This window comes from Simochromis diagramma, unplaced genomic scaffold, assembly GCF_900408965.1.
Source record: "Simochromis diagramma unplaced genomic scaffold, fSimDia1.1 OVJJ01000617.1, whole genome shotgun sequence".
NCBI classification, from domain to species: Eukaryota; Metazoa; Chordata; class Actinopteri; order Cichliformes; family Cichlidae; genus Simochromis; species Simochromis diagramma.
The window spans coordinates 437,804-457,817 of record NW_024386953.1 but is presented as its reverse complement, the minus strand read 5'-3'; the positions used below and the strand labels follow the sequence as shown (position 1 = coordinate 457,817).

Genomic DNA, 20,014 nt, shown 5'->3' with positions numbered 1-20,014 from the left:
AGATGAGCTGCATACAGAGCTGGACTGGGACAAAAAAATCGTCCCGGGCATTTTGACTAGAGACCAGCCCACCATTATAGGAAAAATCATAAAGCCTTTGAATGAAAATAAACACTGTTGTGACAGTGATGTACACTGTTTTGATGGTATATATGCATCAATCGTTTGTTGTAAGATTCAGATAATTATTTTTTAAAAGCTAGACATTTTAAATGAGAATAAGAAAGAAAAGTATTTCTTTGTGCCCCCCTTTCCCTGTTAATGCCCTACCTGCCCCCCTGGCAACACTTTGCTAGACCCGCCCCTGCACAGTTACCAGCTGTCAGCTAAGTAAAAAAAGGATCCTGGTGTTATTTGTCTCTCAGAAACAGTTCATAACTTCCCTTCAACTCATTCATGTCACCTAAAAGGTAAACCTGTTTCTCCATCACCTGTTCAGCTCTGATGATCCAGTAAGGACATCTCCTGGTTTCATCTTCATGTTTCCCTCTCACCAGATAACCAAACCATATCATGACCAGCAGCTTTTTTGCAGCTGTGGCTCCAGCAAACATCAGCTGATACTAGAAATTAATATTAAATAAATTCTAACAATAGCTGATCAAGCTTAAACGTGCTGCTGTTGTTTAGCGCGACATCCGCTGGTTTCCTCTTTCCTCTATCGCTCACTTTTCCTCAAAGTGAGCGATAAACAAACAAGAGAGAAAAGACGATCAGCTGATCATTGATCAGTTTTCATGATTGAAGTAGAAACGGGAGAGGGAGGGGGAGAATGAAAGAAGAGGCAGCTGTGCAGCAAAGACACAGAATAACTCCAGCTTTGTGCCTTTTTCATTGTAGCTGAATTACGGGACAAACTGTTCCTTTTCACCTCAATAAGAAACGCGTAATATTTTCTGTGAATACCAGACGGGACGGTTGGCAACTCTAATAACTTATGAACAAAATAAAGTTCAACATCATTAACTTCATAGCACCACCCAGCTGTATAGAAACTCCGTCATGCTAGCTAGCACGCAGTACGGAAAAAGTCAGAATAATGAAAATAAACTCCACCTAAACTTGGTTCATATCTGACCCAGAGAGACTGCAGGTCATAACTTCTTACCCGAAGTTCAGTTCACACTTGGACCGGCGGCCGCCTCGGGTCTCTTTTCCTTCTGCGTCCCTTTTCCTTCATCCACCTGCTGGCCTCCACCACTTGCTAATGTTACTGAATCTGTGGAAACTCCGCGATAGCCACCACACGAAGTAACGAGTAACGACCCTATCTAAATCCCAGTAACGACTAACGCGTTCCTGATTTTGGCATAATAACTAGTTACCGTGCTCGTTACCACAATAATAACGTAGTTACTGTAACGCGTTACTTAATAACGCGTTAGTCCCAACACTGCTTATTTTTGATGATCCCTAACAAACCATCACAAGATTGGTTCAGATCTCTGGATTCATATATTTCCAAATTCCTTTGGAAAGATAAACCCCCGCGTATCAGCTTAAAAACGCTACAAAGAACCAAGGATAGAGGAGGATTAGATCTGCCTAATTTTCACCAATACTTCTTAGCCAACAGGCTTCAGTTCATCTCAAAATGGTTAAAACATACCTTCTTAGATGAGCCCTGGCTAGATGTTGAACAGGCACTATGCAATGATCTAGAGATTTCATGCTTTAAAAGTATCAACATCAGCTTCTCTCTGACAGCATGGTGGGAGTTTCTAAAATTGACGGCGTCTTCATTAATCCCATGCAAACGTACACCTATCTGGAATATCCCTGACATATTACAAAACAATAATATGATTAATTTCCCAGAATGGAGTTGTAAAGGAATTAAATACTTAGAACATATATTAGAGGGAACAGAATTTATTCCATTTGACAGACTAGTTGCACAATATGGGATCAACAAGAAAAGATTTTTAGAATATCAACAAATTAAATCCATAGTAAAAAAGAAATTTAACCTCAGTCAAGTTGAATTACAAACACCACCAAGTGCGGCACATTTCCTTACTCTTAAATCCCCCAAATTATTATCTAAAATATACAGAACACTTTTTAAATTAGATGAATCAATATCCCTTCCTATTGCAAAGTGGGAAGCAGATTTATCAGTCAGCTTAGACCAAAACTTCTGGTCTCAGATTTGCTTAAAAACCTTTAAATTGATTAAAAATCCCAGTCTGCAATTAATACAATACAAAATACTACATAGAGTGCACTATACAGGTCATCGGATGTTCAAGATGGGCTTTACATCTTCCAACAACTGCTCACACTGTCAAGGCAATACACCAGACAATTACATTCACGCGCTTTGGTTCTGTCCACCAGTGCAGAAGTTTTGGCGCGAAATATGTGAAGACTTATCAAAGTGTCTGAAATGTAACATTCCAACTTCCCCCTTAGTGTGTTTGTTGGGCAGCTTAGATAATGTCACTTTGGAAAAGAATATAGCCCATATGGTTTTCACTGCCCTATGCATAGCCAAGAAAACTGTCCTCATGAACTGGAAAAATAAAAATAATCTTAATTCTAACCAATATAGAAATTATCTATTAGATTACATTAGTCTTGATACAGCCTCTGCCACCACATCAGATCAATTGCTCTGGGCTCCTTTGATCAGCTCCATCACCTAGTGGGGGTGGGGGGTCATAGTTTGGTCCCGCCTTCACTGTTGTGATTGGTGTGGGGGTAGGGACAGGCTTAGGGCGTCGGGGGGTTCCCCGGAGGCATCTTCCTTGGGGGGCTCAACCCGGGGTAGCGGTCATGTCCGGCTGGGGGCTCTTTTGGCTCTCAGGTGACTGTTTCCTCGTGGCTGCGTGCAGCGGGGCTAGGGGAGGGTCTGTGCTGACGGACGTGGGTTACTGACCTGGTAGCCTGGCTGCCCCTGGGTGGGTCCGGGATGGGCGTGAGGTTCTGGGGGCGCTCCGTCTCTGGGCTGGGGCCCTTGCCGGGCCTCGGGGCCATGGGTCCTGGTTGGTGTGTTGCCGGGGTTGTGGGCGGGTGGGTGCATGGGGGCCCAGCCCTGCCGCAGGGTGCCGCCGGTGCGTCGAGCCACCTGGGGGGCTCTTCAACTGGTGGGGGAGATTGTCACATCTTGCAGGAGCTTTCCTCTCCTCAGGAACTCTCTGCAGGAGGGGGAGATACAGGAGAGGTGGAGGAAGATCTCAGCCTGGGCGTCTATTGTCTCATGTAGTCTGGAAGATGAGTGGATGGTGGGGTGGGTGCAGTTTTCTCTGTGGTGGGGTTGGGTGGACTGTCCCGGGCTCTGTGGGGCCGGGAGGCGCTGCTGCACTGGGCCCCGGTCTGGATGGGCCTGGGCCCCCTTTCCCTGGCGGGTCGCGGAGTATGGGGGTGCCTACTGGGGTCAGCGGGGGAGCTAGGCCCCAGGGAGGGGTCACTTGCCCCTCCCTTCCTTCCCTCCCCATCTCCAGCTGCCTCCCTCTTCCCGCTCCACCACAACCACCCACACATGCAGGGCCTTGGAGTAGGGGTATGTCACCAGGGTGCAGAGGAGGCTACCCCCCCCCCCCCCCCGTCCCCCCCGTCCCTTCTGGCTGCCTCTGCCTCAATTTTATCCCACAACTTAGACATTCACATTACTCACACTCTCATTACACATACATATAGGATCTTGGGGGTGGGCACGATACACGGAGTCCAAATTACTATCAGGGTGTACAACCTCACCCCTGGCGTCGTTGCCCACCTCTCAATTTTAAATACACGTAGACATTGAGGGTTAGCAGGAGGGGCTATGCGCTTACCTGCTGCTCTCTGGCAGGTAGCTCCATGCCCTCCTGGGTTTTAAATGCACCTTAGAACACACATGCATCAACACTACATATGAGCGGGCGGAGGGAGGTTTGGAGTCTTCTCTCACCCCCATTCTCTGCGACCTGCTGGAGCGGGGGGCTAGGAGGAGTTGGCCGTCCGACTGCGGTCTGGAGTGTGGGGCCTCCCTGCTGCTACGGAGTCGGGGTGGTCTGCCTCTCCCCACCGCAGGGAAAAGGGTAACACCACCTGGGTCTGGGTGCAGTTCCCCCCTCCAGGGGCAAGGGTACCTAGACCCGGTTTGTAGAGTATGCTTGGGGAGTGTGATCGTGTGTACAGCGTCTCTTTATGTCTGTCTCCACGTTGGTTGAGTGTGGAGTAAGTGCATATGAGAGCATGAGGGTGGGAATGGATGTTTGTGTCTGTGTGTGCCTGTATTTCTGTGTCTATATGTCAGGTTGGGTATCAGACACCACCTCTCTGGGGACATCTCAGGCCCTCCAAGGTTTGGAGCCCTATCTCCACCCACCACCACTTCCCCTGCCAGTGGCGGACTCCCTCAGGTATCGGTGCGTTGGTGGTTCTTTGTGTCTGGGGGTGGGTGTCCGGGTACACACCGGCTCACTCCTTGGCGGCCACTTATCGAGGCCTGGAGCCTGGGGCTCGCTCGGGCCACTTCGGAGGTGGGGTGCCCCCGGCCTCTCGGCCTGGGGCTCGGTCACTCAGGCACAGCTGGCTGCCGGCGGAGCTCACGGGCGCGTCACTGCAACTCCCCCTGGCTTCTGCTCGGTGGCTGCTGAGTGAGCCCTCATCTGGGACTCTCCTCAGCTCTTACTGGGACAGTGGAGCGGCTGCCCCTCTGTTGGTCTTCCTTGGTCTCTTGTGTTCTGGGGGCCTCTGGATGTCTGGAGTTTTGATCTCCTCCATACCTGCTTCATGCCCTGGAGGACGGGGCTGTGGCCCCCCACACTCCCTAGCAGATCGTTACATGGAGAAACCTTTGGAATGCAAGCATGCTGATCCACACAGGTATGCACACAGGTGTACACACGGGTATTCACAGACGCGGACTACAGCTTTCTTGGCTGCTGCCTCAAAGCACATTGTGCGCTGTCTATCTTGCGTGCTGCACAATATCGTTTATTATTTAGTATCTACTGATATCTACTGCTAGCTAGTTTATTGTGATGGTGCTGGGTTTTTTTTTATTATGTTGCTCTTTGTTGTTTGCTTTCTCTTCTGTTTTTTTTCTCCATACAGGTGACCCAGGTGTTTTGTTTGTTTTTTTGTTTTTTTTTCTTTCTTCCCCCCCTTCTCACCGTCTCTTCTCCCCTTTGGTTTTCTTTCTCTCCCTCTCTTTCTTTCATTCTTTCTCCCTGTCCTACCCCCCAGTCATGTCTGTCCCGTTTGTAGCAACTGAAAATAAAATAAAGTCATAATTATAATAAAGGTCAATCAAATGGACCAATATGGCAAGGCCATGATGATCCACTTGGTAAAATAAATCTGCTTAAAAAAAAAAAAAAAAAAAAAAAAGGAAAAAAAAGAAGAATCATACTTGTCTGTTTGGCAATCTGATGAAGGAGTCTGGTGGTTGCCAGGGGAATGGTACTTATCTGACTGGTGGAGGGGGGAATATGGTGTGGGGTTGTTTTTCAGTGAAAGGAACTCTCAGTGCCACATGACTATCCATCCATTCTCTTATACTTTGCAGAGGACTCGAGCCTATCCAAGCTACCACAGGGTGAGAGGCAAGGTACACCCTGTACAGACTGCCAGTCTGATGCAGGGTTAACACAGACAGACAGACAACCATTCGCACTCACATTCACACCTGTGGGCAATTTAGAATCACCAATTAATGCAACCCTACTAATTGTATGCCTTTGGACTGTGGGAGGAAGCTGGAGTACCTGGAGAGAACCCATGGAGACATGGGGAGAACACGCAAACTCCACATAGAAAGGCCCTTGCCAGAGGGTGGAGTCAAACTGAGGTTTCTGTGAGGCAACAGTCCTAACCACCACGCCACCATGCCACCCAGATACCATTTGGACAACTTCATGTGAAGGTGTAATTGGTCCACTTGGATTTTTTTCCATTTTTTTCTGTTTCCTGTTTTTTATTTAAACGTTGACATTTTATGACCCTGATGAAGGCCACAAGCCAAAATGCGTTGGTCACTTGATAAAGTTGTTTCCCATTACTTTAAGTGCCACTGGAGTAGTGTCCACGTCATGACAACTTCATTCTCCCAATTTTGTGGGAACTGGACCAGTCCAAAATGCAAGGTCCATAAAGACATAAATGAGCAAGTGGGATGTGAAAGAAGTTGACTGGCCTGTAGAGAGTACTGACCTCGACAGAACACCTTTGGGAGCAATTAGAAAGAGAAGCCAAGTCTCCGTGTCCGTTATCAGTGTATGACCTTACAAATCTGCTTCTGCAAGAAGGGTCACAAATAACTCTAATAAATCACACTCCTGAACTTTGTGGAAAACCTTCTGAGAAGAGGTGAAGCTGTTATAGCTGCAAAGAGGGCTGACATAATAGAAACTCCATGAATTAAATTGGGGTTAACATGTTGCTTAAAGATACTTGGCATGCAGACTAGGGGCAGCCAGGGATCAAACCACCAACCTTCCAGTTAGTAGATGGCCTGCTCTACTGCCTGAGCTACAGCTATCCTGGCAATCAATGTCATTCAAGTGCATATACTTGTAAATATGGATATATACTTTTGGCAATATAGTGTATCAAACCCACTGCACCTTTTTATTTATTAATATCTTTTGAAAACACATCAAACCTAACAACTTCTGTTAACCTTGTTACATCCACTTAAACTAACATCTACACCTAAACCAACACGATGAGGTTAAAAATTGCCTAACTTTGTTGTTCTCTTTTGTGTAGTCTGACAGGTAGTAAGCTAGACTCCTCTCCCAGAGCCCATCGTATGATGCCGCCCTTCTTTCTGGCAAAAACTGACAACACTTCAGTGAACAGAGCTTCCAGATCTGGAGGGTCTAAACATGACTCTGGTTTGTGTTCTTCAGTATATATGACAAATCAAAGCAGCAAAAATGCTTAACTTAATTATGTATCCATTTATCTGCATCTGTGTGACTCAGATGATAACAAGGCACTGTGGAGCATCAACATCATGAAGAAGGCCAAGAAGACAGGTGTTCCAAAGGCTTTTGGTGTACGTCTCGAGGACTGTCAGCCTGCTGTCAACCATAAGGTAAGTCAATATTCATAGTAAAAAAAACTGCTTGGCTACAAGCAGAATCATTAAATAATCCCAAAATCGAACTGTCAAGTTAAAGTGGAGCAGACCTATAAATGTCAAGTCAAGTCAAGTCAAGTCAACTTTATTTGTCAATTCTGCCACATGTACAGGACATACAGAGAATAGAAATTTCGTTACTCTCAAACCCTAGTGATTAAAAAATGCAAATAAAATAATTAAAAAGTAAAAATTTAAATAAATACAATACAATTTTACGTATAACAAAAAAAAGCTATGCAATATACAATATTCAAGTAAGGAGGCATAGTAGTGCAAATAGGCAAATAGTGCAAATGGAGATTTAGTAGTATGCGGTAAGAGATAGTGTAACAACAAAGTCTTATGAGGTAATGGCAGTCCAATGCTCCATAAAGTGACTGGTAACTGGTGCAGGCCAGTGAGTGAGTCAGAGAGTGTGTGTGTGTGTGTGTGTGTGTGTGTGTGTGTGTGTGTGTGTGTGTGTGTGTGTGTGTGTGTGTGTGTGTGTGTGTGTGTGTGACAGAGTTCAGTGAGACCATGGAGGAGAAGAGGGGAGAGGGGGCAGAATCGGGAGGGAGTTAAGCTTCCTGACAGCCTGATGGATGAAGCTGTCCTTCAGTCTGCTGGTCCTGGCCTGGAGACTCCGCAGTCTCCTCCCTGACGGCAGCAGCTTGAAGAAGCTTTGCATTGGGTGCGTGGGATCAGCCGCTATGCAAAGGGCTTTTTTAGTGAGACGGGTGCTGTAAATGTCCTGGAGGGAGGGGAGAGAGACACCAATGATCCTCTCTGCAGCCCTCACTATGCGTTGGAGGGTTCTATGACAGGACGCATTGCAGGCTCCAAACCACACAGTGATGCAGCTCGACAGGATGCTCTCGATGGTGCCTCTGTAGAAAGTGTACATGATGGGGGCTGGTGCTCCTGCTCTTCTTAGTTTGCGGAGAAAGAAGAGACGCTGCTGTGATTTCTTGGCCAGTGCTGTGGTGTTGTACGTCCAGGAGAGATCCTCTGTGATGTGCACACCCAAGAACTTGGTGCTGCTCACTCTCTCCACAGACGCTCCGTCAATGGTCAGAGGAGCATGTTGGGTGTGCACTCTCCTGAAGTCCACAACAATCTCCTTCGTCTTCTCCACATTCAGAGAGAGATTGTTGTCAACACACCACGTGGCCAGGCGTCTCACCTCACTTCTGTAGTCTGTCTCATCCCTGTTGCTAATGAGACCCACCACCGTTGTGTCGTCCGCAAACTTGATGAAGAGGTTGGAGCTATATGATGGAGTGCAGTCATGGGTCAGCAGAGTGAAGAGGAGGGGGCTCAGCACACAGTGTCTTTGTAGACACTTCATTCTTACTCATGGGCTGAGTAGAGGTAAAAACCCTACTCGGCCCGTGAGTCTGTTAACACTTCAAAAGAGTCATCATCGAGGAGCTTAGCAGAAATCAAAAGATTGTATAAGGAGAAAGAACACTCCTTAAAAGTGGCCTGCTTTCAAGTGCCGCTGTGCTGTTGAAGTAATGTTTTCAGCTCAGCTGTTTGAATTCTAGAGATCATTGTGTTAGTAAAAAATCTCAGCCTTTTTCCAGTTGACTGGAGAAGGATTCCAACTGAGACGAGGCTCTCTCTGTGGACTGAGAGGAACGGACAAAGATGGCGGTGTGATAGTGACTCTCTGATGCTTCTGAGAGATGTAAACTGTGAAAGGCAATTAATTTTGAGAGCAAAGAATCTGTGCCATACTGTTACTTGTTAAAGCACTCATTCTTATTTGGTAGCAAGATGGTGGAGGATCTGTTTGTGCTCCACCACCTGGGCTCTCTGAGGGGAAAAAGCCTTCTAAAGATGACACAAGGAATCAAAGTTAGCAGAGTTTGTTAACAAGCAGAAATCTAAGTTAGAGTGAACTGACTGAAGGGCCGCAGAGCAGGGTGATGGCTGGGACAAAGGTAAGTCTACTGGTATACAAGCACATATTAAATCCACACTGACTTTGAAGGGGTCCTTTCCAGAGACAGCCTTCACATAGAGAAGCAAGCAAGAGACATTACCATTTGATGACCCATGTGTTATTGTATTGTCTTCTGCTGAGAGTATTTCTGATGAGGTGTCTGTGAGTAATAGTGTCAGGTGCTTTTACCAAGTATGTATGTTTGTTTGGTCATTTAAGTTCTCTTTATTCATTTTCAGTTTGTTTCTTCTTTTACTTCTGGTTTAGAGTTTCACCTTTTCAACTTTTTGGTGTGTCTTCTACAGGGAGTGTAGAATTATTAGGCAAGTTGTATTTTTGAGGAATAATTTTATTATTGAACAACAACCATGTTCTCAATGAACCCAAATTTTTTATTATTAACCTTTATTTAACCAGGAAAAGTCCCATTGAGATTAAAAACCTCTTTTTCAAGGGAGTCCTGGCCAAGAGGCGACAACATGTTAAAATTACAAAGTTACATACATATTATAAGTAACAATTACATTTTAAAAACATTTTTCTCTGGCTCTCTCAATCTGGACTTAAAAGCATTTAATGAAATAAGATCTGCTATCTTCCAGTCTTTTTGCATCATGTTCCATGTGAAAGGGGCAGCATAAGTAAAAGCCCTCTTTCCCAGTTCAGTTCTGGCAAATGGAACATTGAGCATAAAAAGATCACTTGAACAAAGGCTGTAAGAAACAGTACTCCTCCGTGTGAGCAGATCGCAAATGTAGGTGGGCATTTGTCCAAGCAGGGCCTTATAAATAAAGATGCACCAGTGAACAAACCTCCTGGAGGACAACGAAGGCCATCCCACTCGAGCGTACAGATCACAACAATGGGTCAAGGCCCTACAGTTTGTAATAAACCGTAAAGAGGCATGATATACTGAGTCAATCTTATGAAGACACTGGGCGGAAGCATTCATGTACAGCAGATCACCATAATCTAAAACAGATAAAAATGTGGCATTTACAAGACGCTTTTTTGTCTCAAAAGAAAAGCAAAATTTGTTTCGAAAGAAAAATCCCAGTTTTAGTTTGAGTTTTTTCACAAGATTGTCTATGTGAGATTTAAAAGTCAGAGAATCATCAATTAAAAAGCCAAGATATTTATACGTATGCACCACTTCTATGAGGTTTCCCTCAAGAGTGGACACCAAAGGGACAGTTTGAGGAAATCTCTTCATGTTTGAAAACAACATTAGCTTTGTCTCATTAATATCAAAGCTGAATGTTTTTGGAAGTAGTTTTTAGTTTGTTTTTAGTTTTAGCTATTTTAGGGGGATATCTGTGTGTGCAGGTGACTATTACTGTGCATAATTATTAGGCAACTTAACAAAAAACAAATATATACCCATTTCAATTATTTATTTTTACCAGTGAAACCAATATAACATCTCCACATTCACAAATATACATTTCTGACATTCAAAAACAAAACAAAAACAAATCAGCGACCAATATAGCCACCTTTCTTTGCAAGGACACTCAAAAGCCTGCCATCCATGGATTCTGTCAGTGTTTTGATCTGTTCACCATCAACATTGCGTGCAGCAGCAACCACAGCCTCCCAGACACTGTTCAGAGAGGTGTACTGTTTTCCCTCCTTGTAAATCTCACATTTGATGATGGACCACAGGTTCTCAATGGGGTTCAGATCAGGTGAACAAGGAGGCCATGTCATTAGTTTTTCTTCTTTTATACCCTTTCTTGCCAGCCACGCTGTGGAGTACTTGGACGCGTGTGATGGAGCATTGTCCTGCATGAAAATCATGTTTTTCTTGAAGGATGCAGACTTCTTCCTGTACCACTGCTTGAAGAAGGTGTCTTCCAGAAACTGGCAGTAGGACTGGGAGTTGAGCTTGACTCCATCCTCAACCCGAAAAGGCCCCACAAGCTCATCTTTGATGATACCAGCCCAAACCAGTACTCCACCTCCACCTTGCTGGCGTCTGAGTCGGACTGGAGCTCTCTGCCCTTTACCAATCCAGCCACGGGCCCATCCATCTGGCCCATCAAGACTCACTCTCATTTCATCAGTCCATAAAACCTTAGAAAAATCAGTCTTGAGATATTTCTTGGCCCAGTCTTGACGTTTCAGCTTGTGTGTCTTGTTCAGTGGTGGTCGTCTTTCAGCCTTTCTTACCTTGGCCATGTCTCTGAGTATTGCACACCTTGTGCTTTTGGGCACTCCAGTGATGTTGCAGCTCTGAAATATGGCCAAACTGGTGGCAAGTGGCATCTTGGCAGCTGCACGCTTGACTTTTCTCAGTTCATGGGCAGTTATTTTGCGCCTTGGTTTTTCCACACGCTTCTTGCGACCCTGTTGACTATTTTGAATGAAACGCTTGATTGTTCGATGATCACGCTTCAGAAGCTTTGCAATTTTGAGACTGCTGCATCCCTCTGCAAGATATCTCACTATTTTTGACTTTTCTGAGCCTGTCAAGTCCTTCTTTTGACCCATTTTGCCAAAGGAAAGGAAGTTGCCTAATAATTATGCACACCTGATATAGGGTGTTGATGTCATTAGACCACACCCCTTCTCATTACAGAGATGCACATCACCTAATATGCTTAATTGGTAGTAGGCTTTCGAGCCTATACAGCTTGGAGTAAGACAACATGCATGAAGAGGATGATGTGGACAAAATACTCATTTGCCTAATAATTCTGCACTCCCTGTATTTAGATTTATTGACTTTCTTTTCTGCTCCATTTTTGGATTTCTGCTATGCTTGAAAACGTTGCCTTTTGTTTAATAATTCCAGTTAAATAAAATAATCAAAAAGGCAGGCTCGGTTGTTGAGCTGAAACTGGACCCTGTGAAGGCACTGTTAGAGCAGAGAACACTGTATTTTGTCATTCTCTTAATTTGCTCACTAATCTTGTCCATCTTATTGTCCAAGGTCCCCACTTTTCCCAAAAAGATCAATGGAACAGACAGAGACAAGCCACTAAAGCAACTGTTCCAGAAATAACTTATTTCAAATGATGTATATGTTCAGACGGAGTGTGATTGTCATGTGATGCTGAGGTTGTAGGTGAAAATCTGTTTGTTGAAATAGTTTTTTTATTGTCTATTTTTCCCTCTTTTGTCTCCCTTGCTTTCTCTTATCAGTTTGTTCCTCTAATAGTGGAGATGTGTTGTGGTGTTGTAGAGGCAACTGGTCTGGAGTACACTGGTATATACCGTGTACCGGGCAACAATGCCATGGTGTCTAACTTGCAGGAGCATCTCAACAAGGGCATGGACTTGAACACTGCTGAAGAGGTATGGAAACGAGCCCTGCTTTGCTTAGCAGACTACAGAAACTAATGTTACATCATGATGAGTTTTTTAAATGTTCAAAATTTTACATCTGAAACAGATTAAATTATTAGAAAACTATAGAGGAAATTTTTAACACAATAAAGATAAAGTCTGACTGTGGCAGGTCAGACTGAAAGTACATACCAGTAAAGACTATAATCTAAGGAGCTGATTATAATCTATAATGACAGGAGCTGAATTTATTTCTTTTGTCTTCCCTTTGAGTAACTGCAGCACCTTTTTTTTCTAACTCTTAATTATTTCAAATCATCAAATTAATTTTAATATTAGACAAAGACAACCCAAGGACATTTATTTTAACTTATTAGGGGAAAAAAGTTATCCAAACCTATCAAGTCCTAAATGAAAAATTGTTAAATTCTGATCAATGATCATGCTACCTGTCATTTTTCATATCCTCCCTGGTGAATTTGATGTGTTGGTCCACCGAGTTAATGTGATCAGCACCGTGAACAAACTCTGTGGACCAACACATCAAGTTCACCAGGGAGGAAAGACCATCTCTGAATTGAGGAGGTGATCTAAAGGGTAAACCTTTGCCATCTTACAATGCTGTGATTGCAGCCATTCCCCAACTTTTTGTGAATTGTACTCATGGCCACTGATCAATAACCATTGATCAATGGTCTTTGATCAGTGGTTGTTGATCAATGACCATGACAATTTGCATATTAATGATCAAGGAACTGGCCTCACAGCCCATTGTTCGCCAGTGGTGCTAGTTTCAGTCACTGTGCAAATGTACTGCTTAAGGTTAGGCAAAGCTGTGGTCAGCTGAGACTGAAGAAGTCAGCTGGATGAGTGACAAAACATTTCGTCCCCTGAAAACGCTATGTCCCGATGAAAAGAATACCTTTTTGGGATGACCTAAAGAACAGATTGCCGCCAATAGAATAGAAAAGAAATTTTTCTATGCCATATTTGAAACAGATTTTATTACAGTAAACCCATGTGTAATTTTGATAGATTAGGTAATTCCCACATAGCGAAATTGGTATGGCCCAGATCTGGCCCACACAGTGTGCTTACACATGGCCCACATACCGCAAAGAATGATGGCGCTTTGCTGGCCCAGATATGTTTTGCCAGAGTGGCCCACACATGGGCCAGCACAAGGCCAGTTGCAGACACACTGGTGGTCCTGTGCTGGCCCAGAACAGTTTCAGCTCTGGCCCCAGATGTCAGCCTAATGTGTACCTTAATCAAGCCATGTAATAACAACATGTGCCAGAACATAATAGTGCAAAAGTAGCATGACGAAACTCTGTTCAGGGCCCTATTTCAGGAAGCCGGTTTAGTGCAAACTCTGAGTAAGTGTACCCTGAGTTAACGAAAACTCTGGGTTTTCGGTTTCACAAAGCGAGTTTAGATTAATTCTGAGTGAGTTACTATGACGACACACTCCGTGAAGCTAACCTGCCCCCTAGCAGGTTTACTTCAACTAACCCTGACTTTCTCCGCCTCTTTGTCGGAAACCTGACTGTAGGAAGTGTCAGACGTGGCGTGCCCCTCCCTTGAAGAGCCAGTAGATGTTGAAGCCCAAATTCTCTGCAGAGCTCTCCGCCGGGAGAGAGTGATTAGAGCGCGTTCGGACATTTTATCATTTCCTGATGATTTTCTGTGTGAACGTTACCGTTTTTCAGCACAATCTATAATTTATTTGAATAACATCCTCAGGCCTAATATTGCTCATGTGACACATCGCAGACATTCTCTCAGTTCTGTACTTATTATTTGTATTGCACTTCGGTTTTTTGCAAACGAGAGCTTTCTGTATAATATTGGTGACGCTGAGCACGTTTCCAAGGCTACCGTCTGTCGGGCAGTCAGGAATGTTACAGTTGCACTGAAACGTCTCCTGTACTCGTTTGTGGTGTTCCCCGGTCATAGACCCACAAGATTTATCAAAGAGGGATTCCACAAAATTGCAGGTAGCAGGATGAACAAAACTTAATTCATGATGTGGTGATATTTGAACTACTACTTAAATTTTACATTTATGTTCACGGTTCCCAGGCGTGATTGGCTGTATAGATGGCACTCACATTCCAATCATTGCTCCTTCAGTAAATGAAGGAGACTATGTGAACAGGAAGTCTTTCCACAGCATTAATGTACAGGTACATAGTTCCCTGTAGCATTTCACACTAACAAATTATTTCATTATAGTAATGGATGCTAATTTGTGTTCTCTGCACTGTGAAGATCATATGTGATGCTGCCAACATTATCACAAATGTGGAAGCCAACTGCTCAGCCTCTGTGAGTGGTGGTGGTGGAGGACCCCCACCTGTTTTTCGGGCCTCCGCTTCTTTTTCTGTTGGCTATAACGGGTCACATTTGAGCATACAGAGTAAGCAAATATGTACTTGTAATGTGCTCAGATAATTTCAATAAGTGCTTACAGAGGGGAAATTAATGTAGCCTCTAACTGCAATTGATTTACATCGGACAAACAGACCAAGCACTATGGCTCATAATACAATTACACCTTACCTGTTTGGACTATATTTTTATATTTCATTTTTACTTGCTGCCAGGAACGTTTGGGGCCTGTTGGGTTGCACCTGCGCTCAAATCACATCACAAAATCAAATGTATAAAATAAAAAATAAAATAAAATATAATGAAATAACGTGTTAAATGGGTGGAAATCCCTAGATCAATGTTTAAATTAACACTCACGCATTGACTCTGTCGGCTTTGTTTTGCCATGCATGCTCCCTTTCTTTTGCAGCTGAGGCTGTGTTACTTTTTTTCCGCAGAATTTGCATGTTATCGGCCTATGCTGCCATCAGAATTTCGGCCTCAAGCGCTGTAAGATACATTGACTGCGCCTTCTTTCCCTCCGTCTCCATGGTGACTCGCTTAATCTGTGCTCCACTAATCAGGGCTTTATGTATCCTCGTGCGCGCGCTTAACTTGGGGTTAAAGCAACTCCGCGTTGACTGAACTAATTGTTATCAGCCTTTCTGAAACCGAATATTCCAAGTTGGACAGTTCGGGGTTACTCAACCCTGAGTATCGTTTTTCACTCTGAGTTTTCTAAACCGGCTTCCTGAAATAGGGCCCAGGCAGTGAATTCTTAAATAGTGCTTTTCTAGTCTCTATACAACATGCCACATTAACACATCTTCTCCTAACTACATTCATACATATTCACACTCAGCATACAGACTGGAGGAACCAGGGATTGAACCACTAACCTTCCAATCAGCAGGTGATCTGCTCTACCTCCTGAACTACAGCCGGCCAGTGGTAAACATGAGTAAACCCTCACTAGGTTTTGCCTAAAGTGTACACTCACAAACCTGTTAAATGTGCATTTGAAACGTTGGCTACCATAGCAGTATAGTACTGCAAATGGCATTTGGGTCTTCTAACTAAAATAGCAAAATAGGAACATAAATAGTGCCATCATTGCCAGACCTGGCCCACATCTGGTTGACATACACTCTGCCATGACACCAGTCAGTCAGAAGTACCAGCTTGATGCCGGATCCAGGCCAGACCTGTTTGCTATGAGCCTGGGCCACATAACCCAAACCACAATCGAGACAGATGTGGCATGCCATCACATAGACAGTGCCATCTATGCCAGGCCTGGCCCATATCTGGATGACATACGTCTTATCATGCCAGAAGTCAGCCAGCAGTGCCGGCTTGATACCAGATCCGGGCCAGACCTGTCTGCTATGTGGGATACTATAATCCTAAAGCTTCCTCTTCATGTCCTCACAGAGATGGCAAGACCTGAATGTTATCAGCAGCCTACTTAAAACATTCTTCCGAAAACTGCCTGAGCCTCTTTTTACTGATGGTGAGTCCAGACATTTGTTTACAGTGAAATGTCAAAGAATCTTTAACGAGTATGTATTGAATAATGTTCTGTTGCTTGGATAAAAATAAAAAAGATTGCATTTTTTCTTCAGTGGCAAGTTACAAAGCCACTGAATTTGTTGGCATATGATTTTCAGAATTTTAGAATATCACTTGTAGTTAGTTAGTCATCCATTATCTCTGCCTACAGATAAATACAATCACTTCATTGATGCCAACCGGATTGAAGATGGAGAAGAGAGATTAAAGACAATGAACAAACTGGTAAAAGAGGGCAGAGAACAGAGAAGTGAACATACTTCTGTCTTTTTGATAGTAAAACTCTCTCTATATGTACCCATTGCTTCTTTCTAGATCCATGACCTGCCAGATCATTATTATCACACCCTTAAGTTTCTGTTGGGTCACCTCAAGAAGGTAGCAGATCACTCTGAAAAGAATAAGGTAACCTTTACCTTCAGTCCCATCAATTGAATCGTGGTTTTTTTGTGGGCTAAAATTAAGTTTTAATATTATTTCCAGATGGAGCCAAGAAATCTAGCCCTGGTGTTTGGACCCACTCTGGTGAGGACATCAGAGGACAACATGACAGACATGGTCACCCACATGCCTGATCGCTACAAAATAGTAGAGACCCTTATCCTGCACGTAAGAACCACCAGCTGCTTGCTCCAGTTGCACCTCTGTGAATAGCCAGTTGTGTTTTATGCATTACCACCATGCAGTAGTGCTGCATTCGGTTCTGCCTCCAGTGGTGTAGTGGATAATACTGTACATTCAATTAGCAACTAAAAGGTTGTTGGTTCAATTGTAGCCAGAGATGCAAATTTTCTTTGTGTCAAGAAAGGTATGTGAAAGTTGCTTTAGTGGTTCAGTTCTACTTATATAGTGCAAGTTCTGTTTGAAGATGCTTTATATTATAAGACAAACACCCTGCAATATTAGAGAAAAAAAATAATCAAGCAATCCTTTATAAGCAAACGCTTGGGAACTGTGGAAAGGAATATGTCTGTGAAGGTTCTCAGTCATCCAGGTCATCGTAGTCTAAGGAGCTTGGAAAGAAAAGCGTCTGGACTCATTTCCCGAGGTCAAATGGCCCAGGATGTGAGTGGGCGTTAAGGCGTCTGGGAAATCACATGATAGGGTGGGGCTAAGTTTCACAATGAGCTCACCTGAAACTTTGGCTGATTTTGAACTGAACCCGTTTTCACACCTTGGCTCGTGTGATTAGTTGGAGGATCATTACGGGGTCCATTGTCCGTCTTGGGGGGACACTCCCACAAGGCTTAAATCTGGGACTCTCCACCATTTGACCCTCAAACTGAGAGGTGAAATGTCTTCAAGCAACTTAAAGAAGTGCAGACACTTTTCTTTCCAAGCTCCCTAGACTGTGGAAAGGAAGAATTCCCTTTAACAGATAGAGAACTCCATCAGAACCAGGCTTAGGGAGGGGGAACCATCTACTGCAGCTGGCTGGATGGTGAACACAAGCAGACTGCAAAAAGCAAACAGGACATAACACTTGTGACACTTGTTACAAATAGTTTGATAGTGGCACATAAGCAAACACAGAGAAGATCTCAGTGCATCATGGGAAATCATCCAGCAATCTGAGCGTATAGCAGCATAACTAAGGGATGTTTCAGGGTAAACCGATCCAGCCCTAACCTGCTTTTGGTAAAAAGGAAAGAAACAAAGAAAAGAAATGTTAAGTTTAATCCTAAAAGCAGAAAGTGTCTGTCTCCTGAATCCAAACTGGGAACAGGTTCCACAGGAGAGATGGGAGACTCCTATTCTGCTTTTAAATATTCTAGGAACCGCAAGTAAGCCTGCTGTCTGAGAGCAAAGTGCTCTATCAGAATAATATGCCACTATAAAATCTATATAGGACTATAAAGGACTCCTTGTTTACATAAGCAACTAGAATCTATTTGATAAATATGATTCAAAATAGTGCAGCAGAATTTCCTTGATACCAGCTGTTTCCTTTCTCCAACAGTATGACTGGTTCTTCAGTAATGAAGAGCTTGATAAAGAAGAGAAGGTATGGGCTCTTATCACCCAAATGAACAGAAAACACCATGAATGACTGTATGCATTCAGATGTCGTCACTTCTTTTATGTCTGCTGGATGTGTGTGTGTGTGTGTGTGTGTGTGTGTGTGTGTGTGTGTGTGTGTGTGTGTGTGTGTGTGTGTGTGTGTGTGTGTGTGTGTGTGTGTGTGTGTGTGTGACTGTAGGCCCCAGATGATAATTGGGACATACAGCCTTTGCCCAACATTGACCATCTGCTGACCAACATTGGCAAGCCGGGCATGCCAAGAGAGGCATCAGGTGAGGAGTGGGGGCTGCTGCAAGAGTCCTTTAATGCTTCACCAACAGACAGATTCAATTGTACGCACATTGTGAAGCAGCTAGATTCTCGTGAGCTTTAAGAGTAGCTCAAGAACAGTGGGTAGAGAGCTTAATGGAATGTGTTGTCATGGCCTAGCAGCTGCTTCCAAACCTTGCATGACCGAGCACAATGCAAAGTAATGGATGTACTCTAGAGCAGTAGAGACGGAGTGACAATTTCTGGAGTAAAAAAATCATGCTTCTATGTCTGGCAGCCCACTGGAAGAGTCTGGGTTTGGCAGTTGCCAGGAGAATGGTACTTGTCTGACTGCATTGTGCCAAATGTAAAGTTTGGTGGAGGAGGGATTATGGTGTGTGGTTTTTCAGCAGTTGGGCCGAGTCCCTTAGATCCAGTGAAAAGAAGTCTTAATGCTTCAGCATTTTGCTCACTGCCTGGGACCATGGAACCCAACTGGCATTTGCTATAGAATACCAGAATTGATAGGTCGACCAATGGTGCCCTGTACATTTCACAGAGGGCAGCATCTTCACCTGGTCACTTTTGACAGGCATAAAATAGCCTGGAGACGACGTGGCCAACGTTATGCTGTGCGTAACATCGCTCAGCATTACCAGTTTGGTCATGGGTCATAGTCAGGGGAGGCATATTCATGAAAGAACGCACAGACCTCTAGGCAAAGACTAGATAAAGGCACCCTGACTGCCATTGGGTCCTGGTTTCTCCTGGTGCACAAAAATACCCAGCAAGAGTATGCAGGGGTTCAGACACTGACAACCTAATGCCACTGCATTCAACACTAGCAACACAGAAATGTTGAAACATTAGACGGGCTTTAGTAGAAATCACTGAGTTCACTATTTCCTCACTGAACACAGACTCTTGCCAATTTATGGTTAATTCAGATGAGCAGTGGAAACACTGCTTACATACAACTTGAAGAAAAGAGCCTCACTGCTTCAGTTGGAAAGTCTTAACTTTCCCTCCTTATTCATAATTCTGTAGCCTCATCAACTGACAGCATTTTTCTTTCTCAGCAGACCTCTGTTCTGTTTGTGCTTGTAGATACTGACAATGTTTCCTACTTTTTCCTCTGTTCTCTTCTTCTGGGCCTTTCTGTGCTTTTTTCTAGCTGAGACAGTGGATCAACCTCTTCGGTAGGACCAGGTCTTCCTTCCTGTGTGTTTGCTCTTTCTTTGGATTCATTTAACCATTTGTTTCCACAACTATTGTTTTTTCCAACATCTCCACTTTGCCTTTTTGAAAGCAGCTTGTGCTGTGATTTCTCTTTATTTACATGTTTTTATATTTTGTGACCATCCTAACATTACTACCATCCAATGATGACATTAACTAACTTACTTTTTCCTTTCTATCAGGTTCCACCACCAGCGATTCTCTTAAGTTAAAGGTAGGTGCTAATTCTTGGAATAGGATATCACATTTTGCAATAG

General features: G+C 43.9%; 1 protein-coding gene across 5 annotated transcripts in view; it reads left to right on the top strand.

The window, feature by feature from the left end:
• Positions 1 to 20,014, top strand: part of arhgap23b (Rho GTPase activating protein 23b) — a 92,978-nt gene that overhangs the window by 70,271 nt on the left and 2,693 nt on the right. For 4 of the 5 annotated variants that reach the window (XM_040038581.1, XM_040038580.1, XM_040038582.1 and 1 more), the window contains 10 exons: positions 6,703 to 6,830; positions 6,921 to 7,033; positions 12,156 to 12,308; positions 16,110 to 16,188; positions 16,399 to 16,472; positions 16,563 to 16,652; positions 16,731 to 16,856; positions 18,208 to 18,252; positions 18,448 to 18,541; positions 19,940 to 19,971. In XM_040038581.1, coding sequence (XP_039894515.1) covers positions 6,703 to 6,830; positions 6,921 to 7,033; positions 12,156 to 12,308; positions 16,110 to 16,188; positions 16,399 to 16,472; positions 16,563 to 16,652; positions 16,731 to 16,856; positions 18,208 to 18,252; positions 18,448 to 18,541; positions 19,940 to 19,971 — 934 coding nt within the window. Of the gene's footprint in view, positions 1 to 6,702; positions 6,831 to 6,920; positions 7,034 to 12,155; positions 12,309 to 16,109; positions 16,189 to 16,398; positions 16,473 to 16,562; positions 16,653 to 16,730; positions 16,857 to 18,207; positions 18,253 to 18,447; positions 18,542 to 19,692; positions 19,718 to 19,939; positions 19,972 to 20,014 lie in introns of all 5 variants that reach the window. The other variant, XM_040038583.1, reaches the window with a different exon arrangement.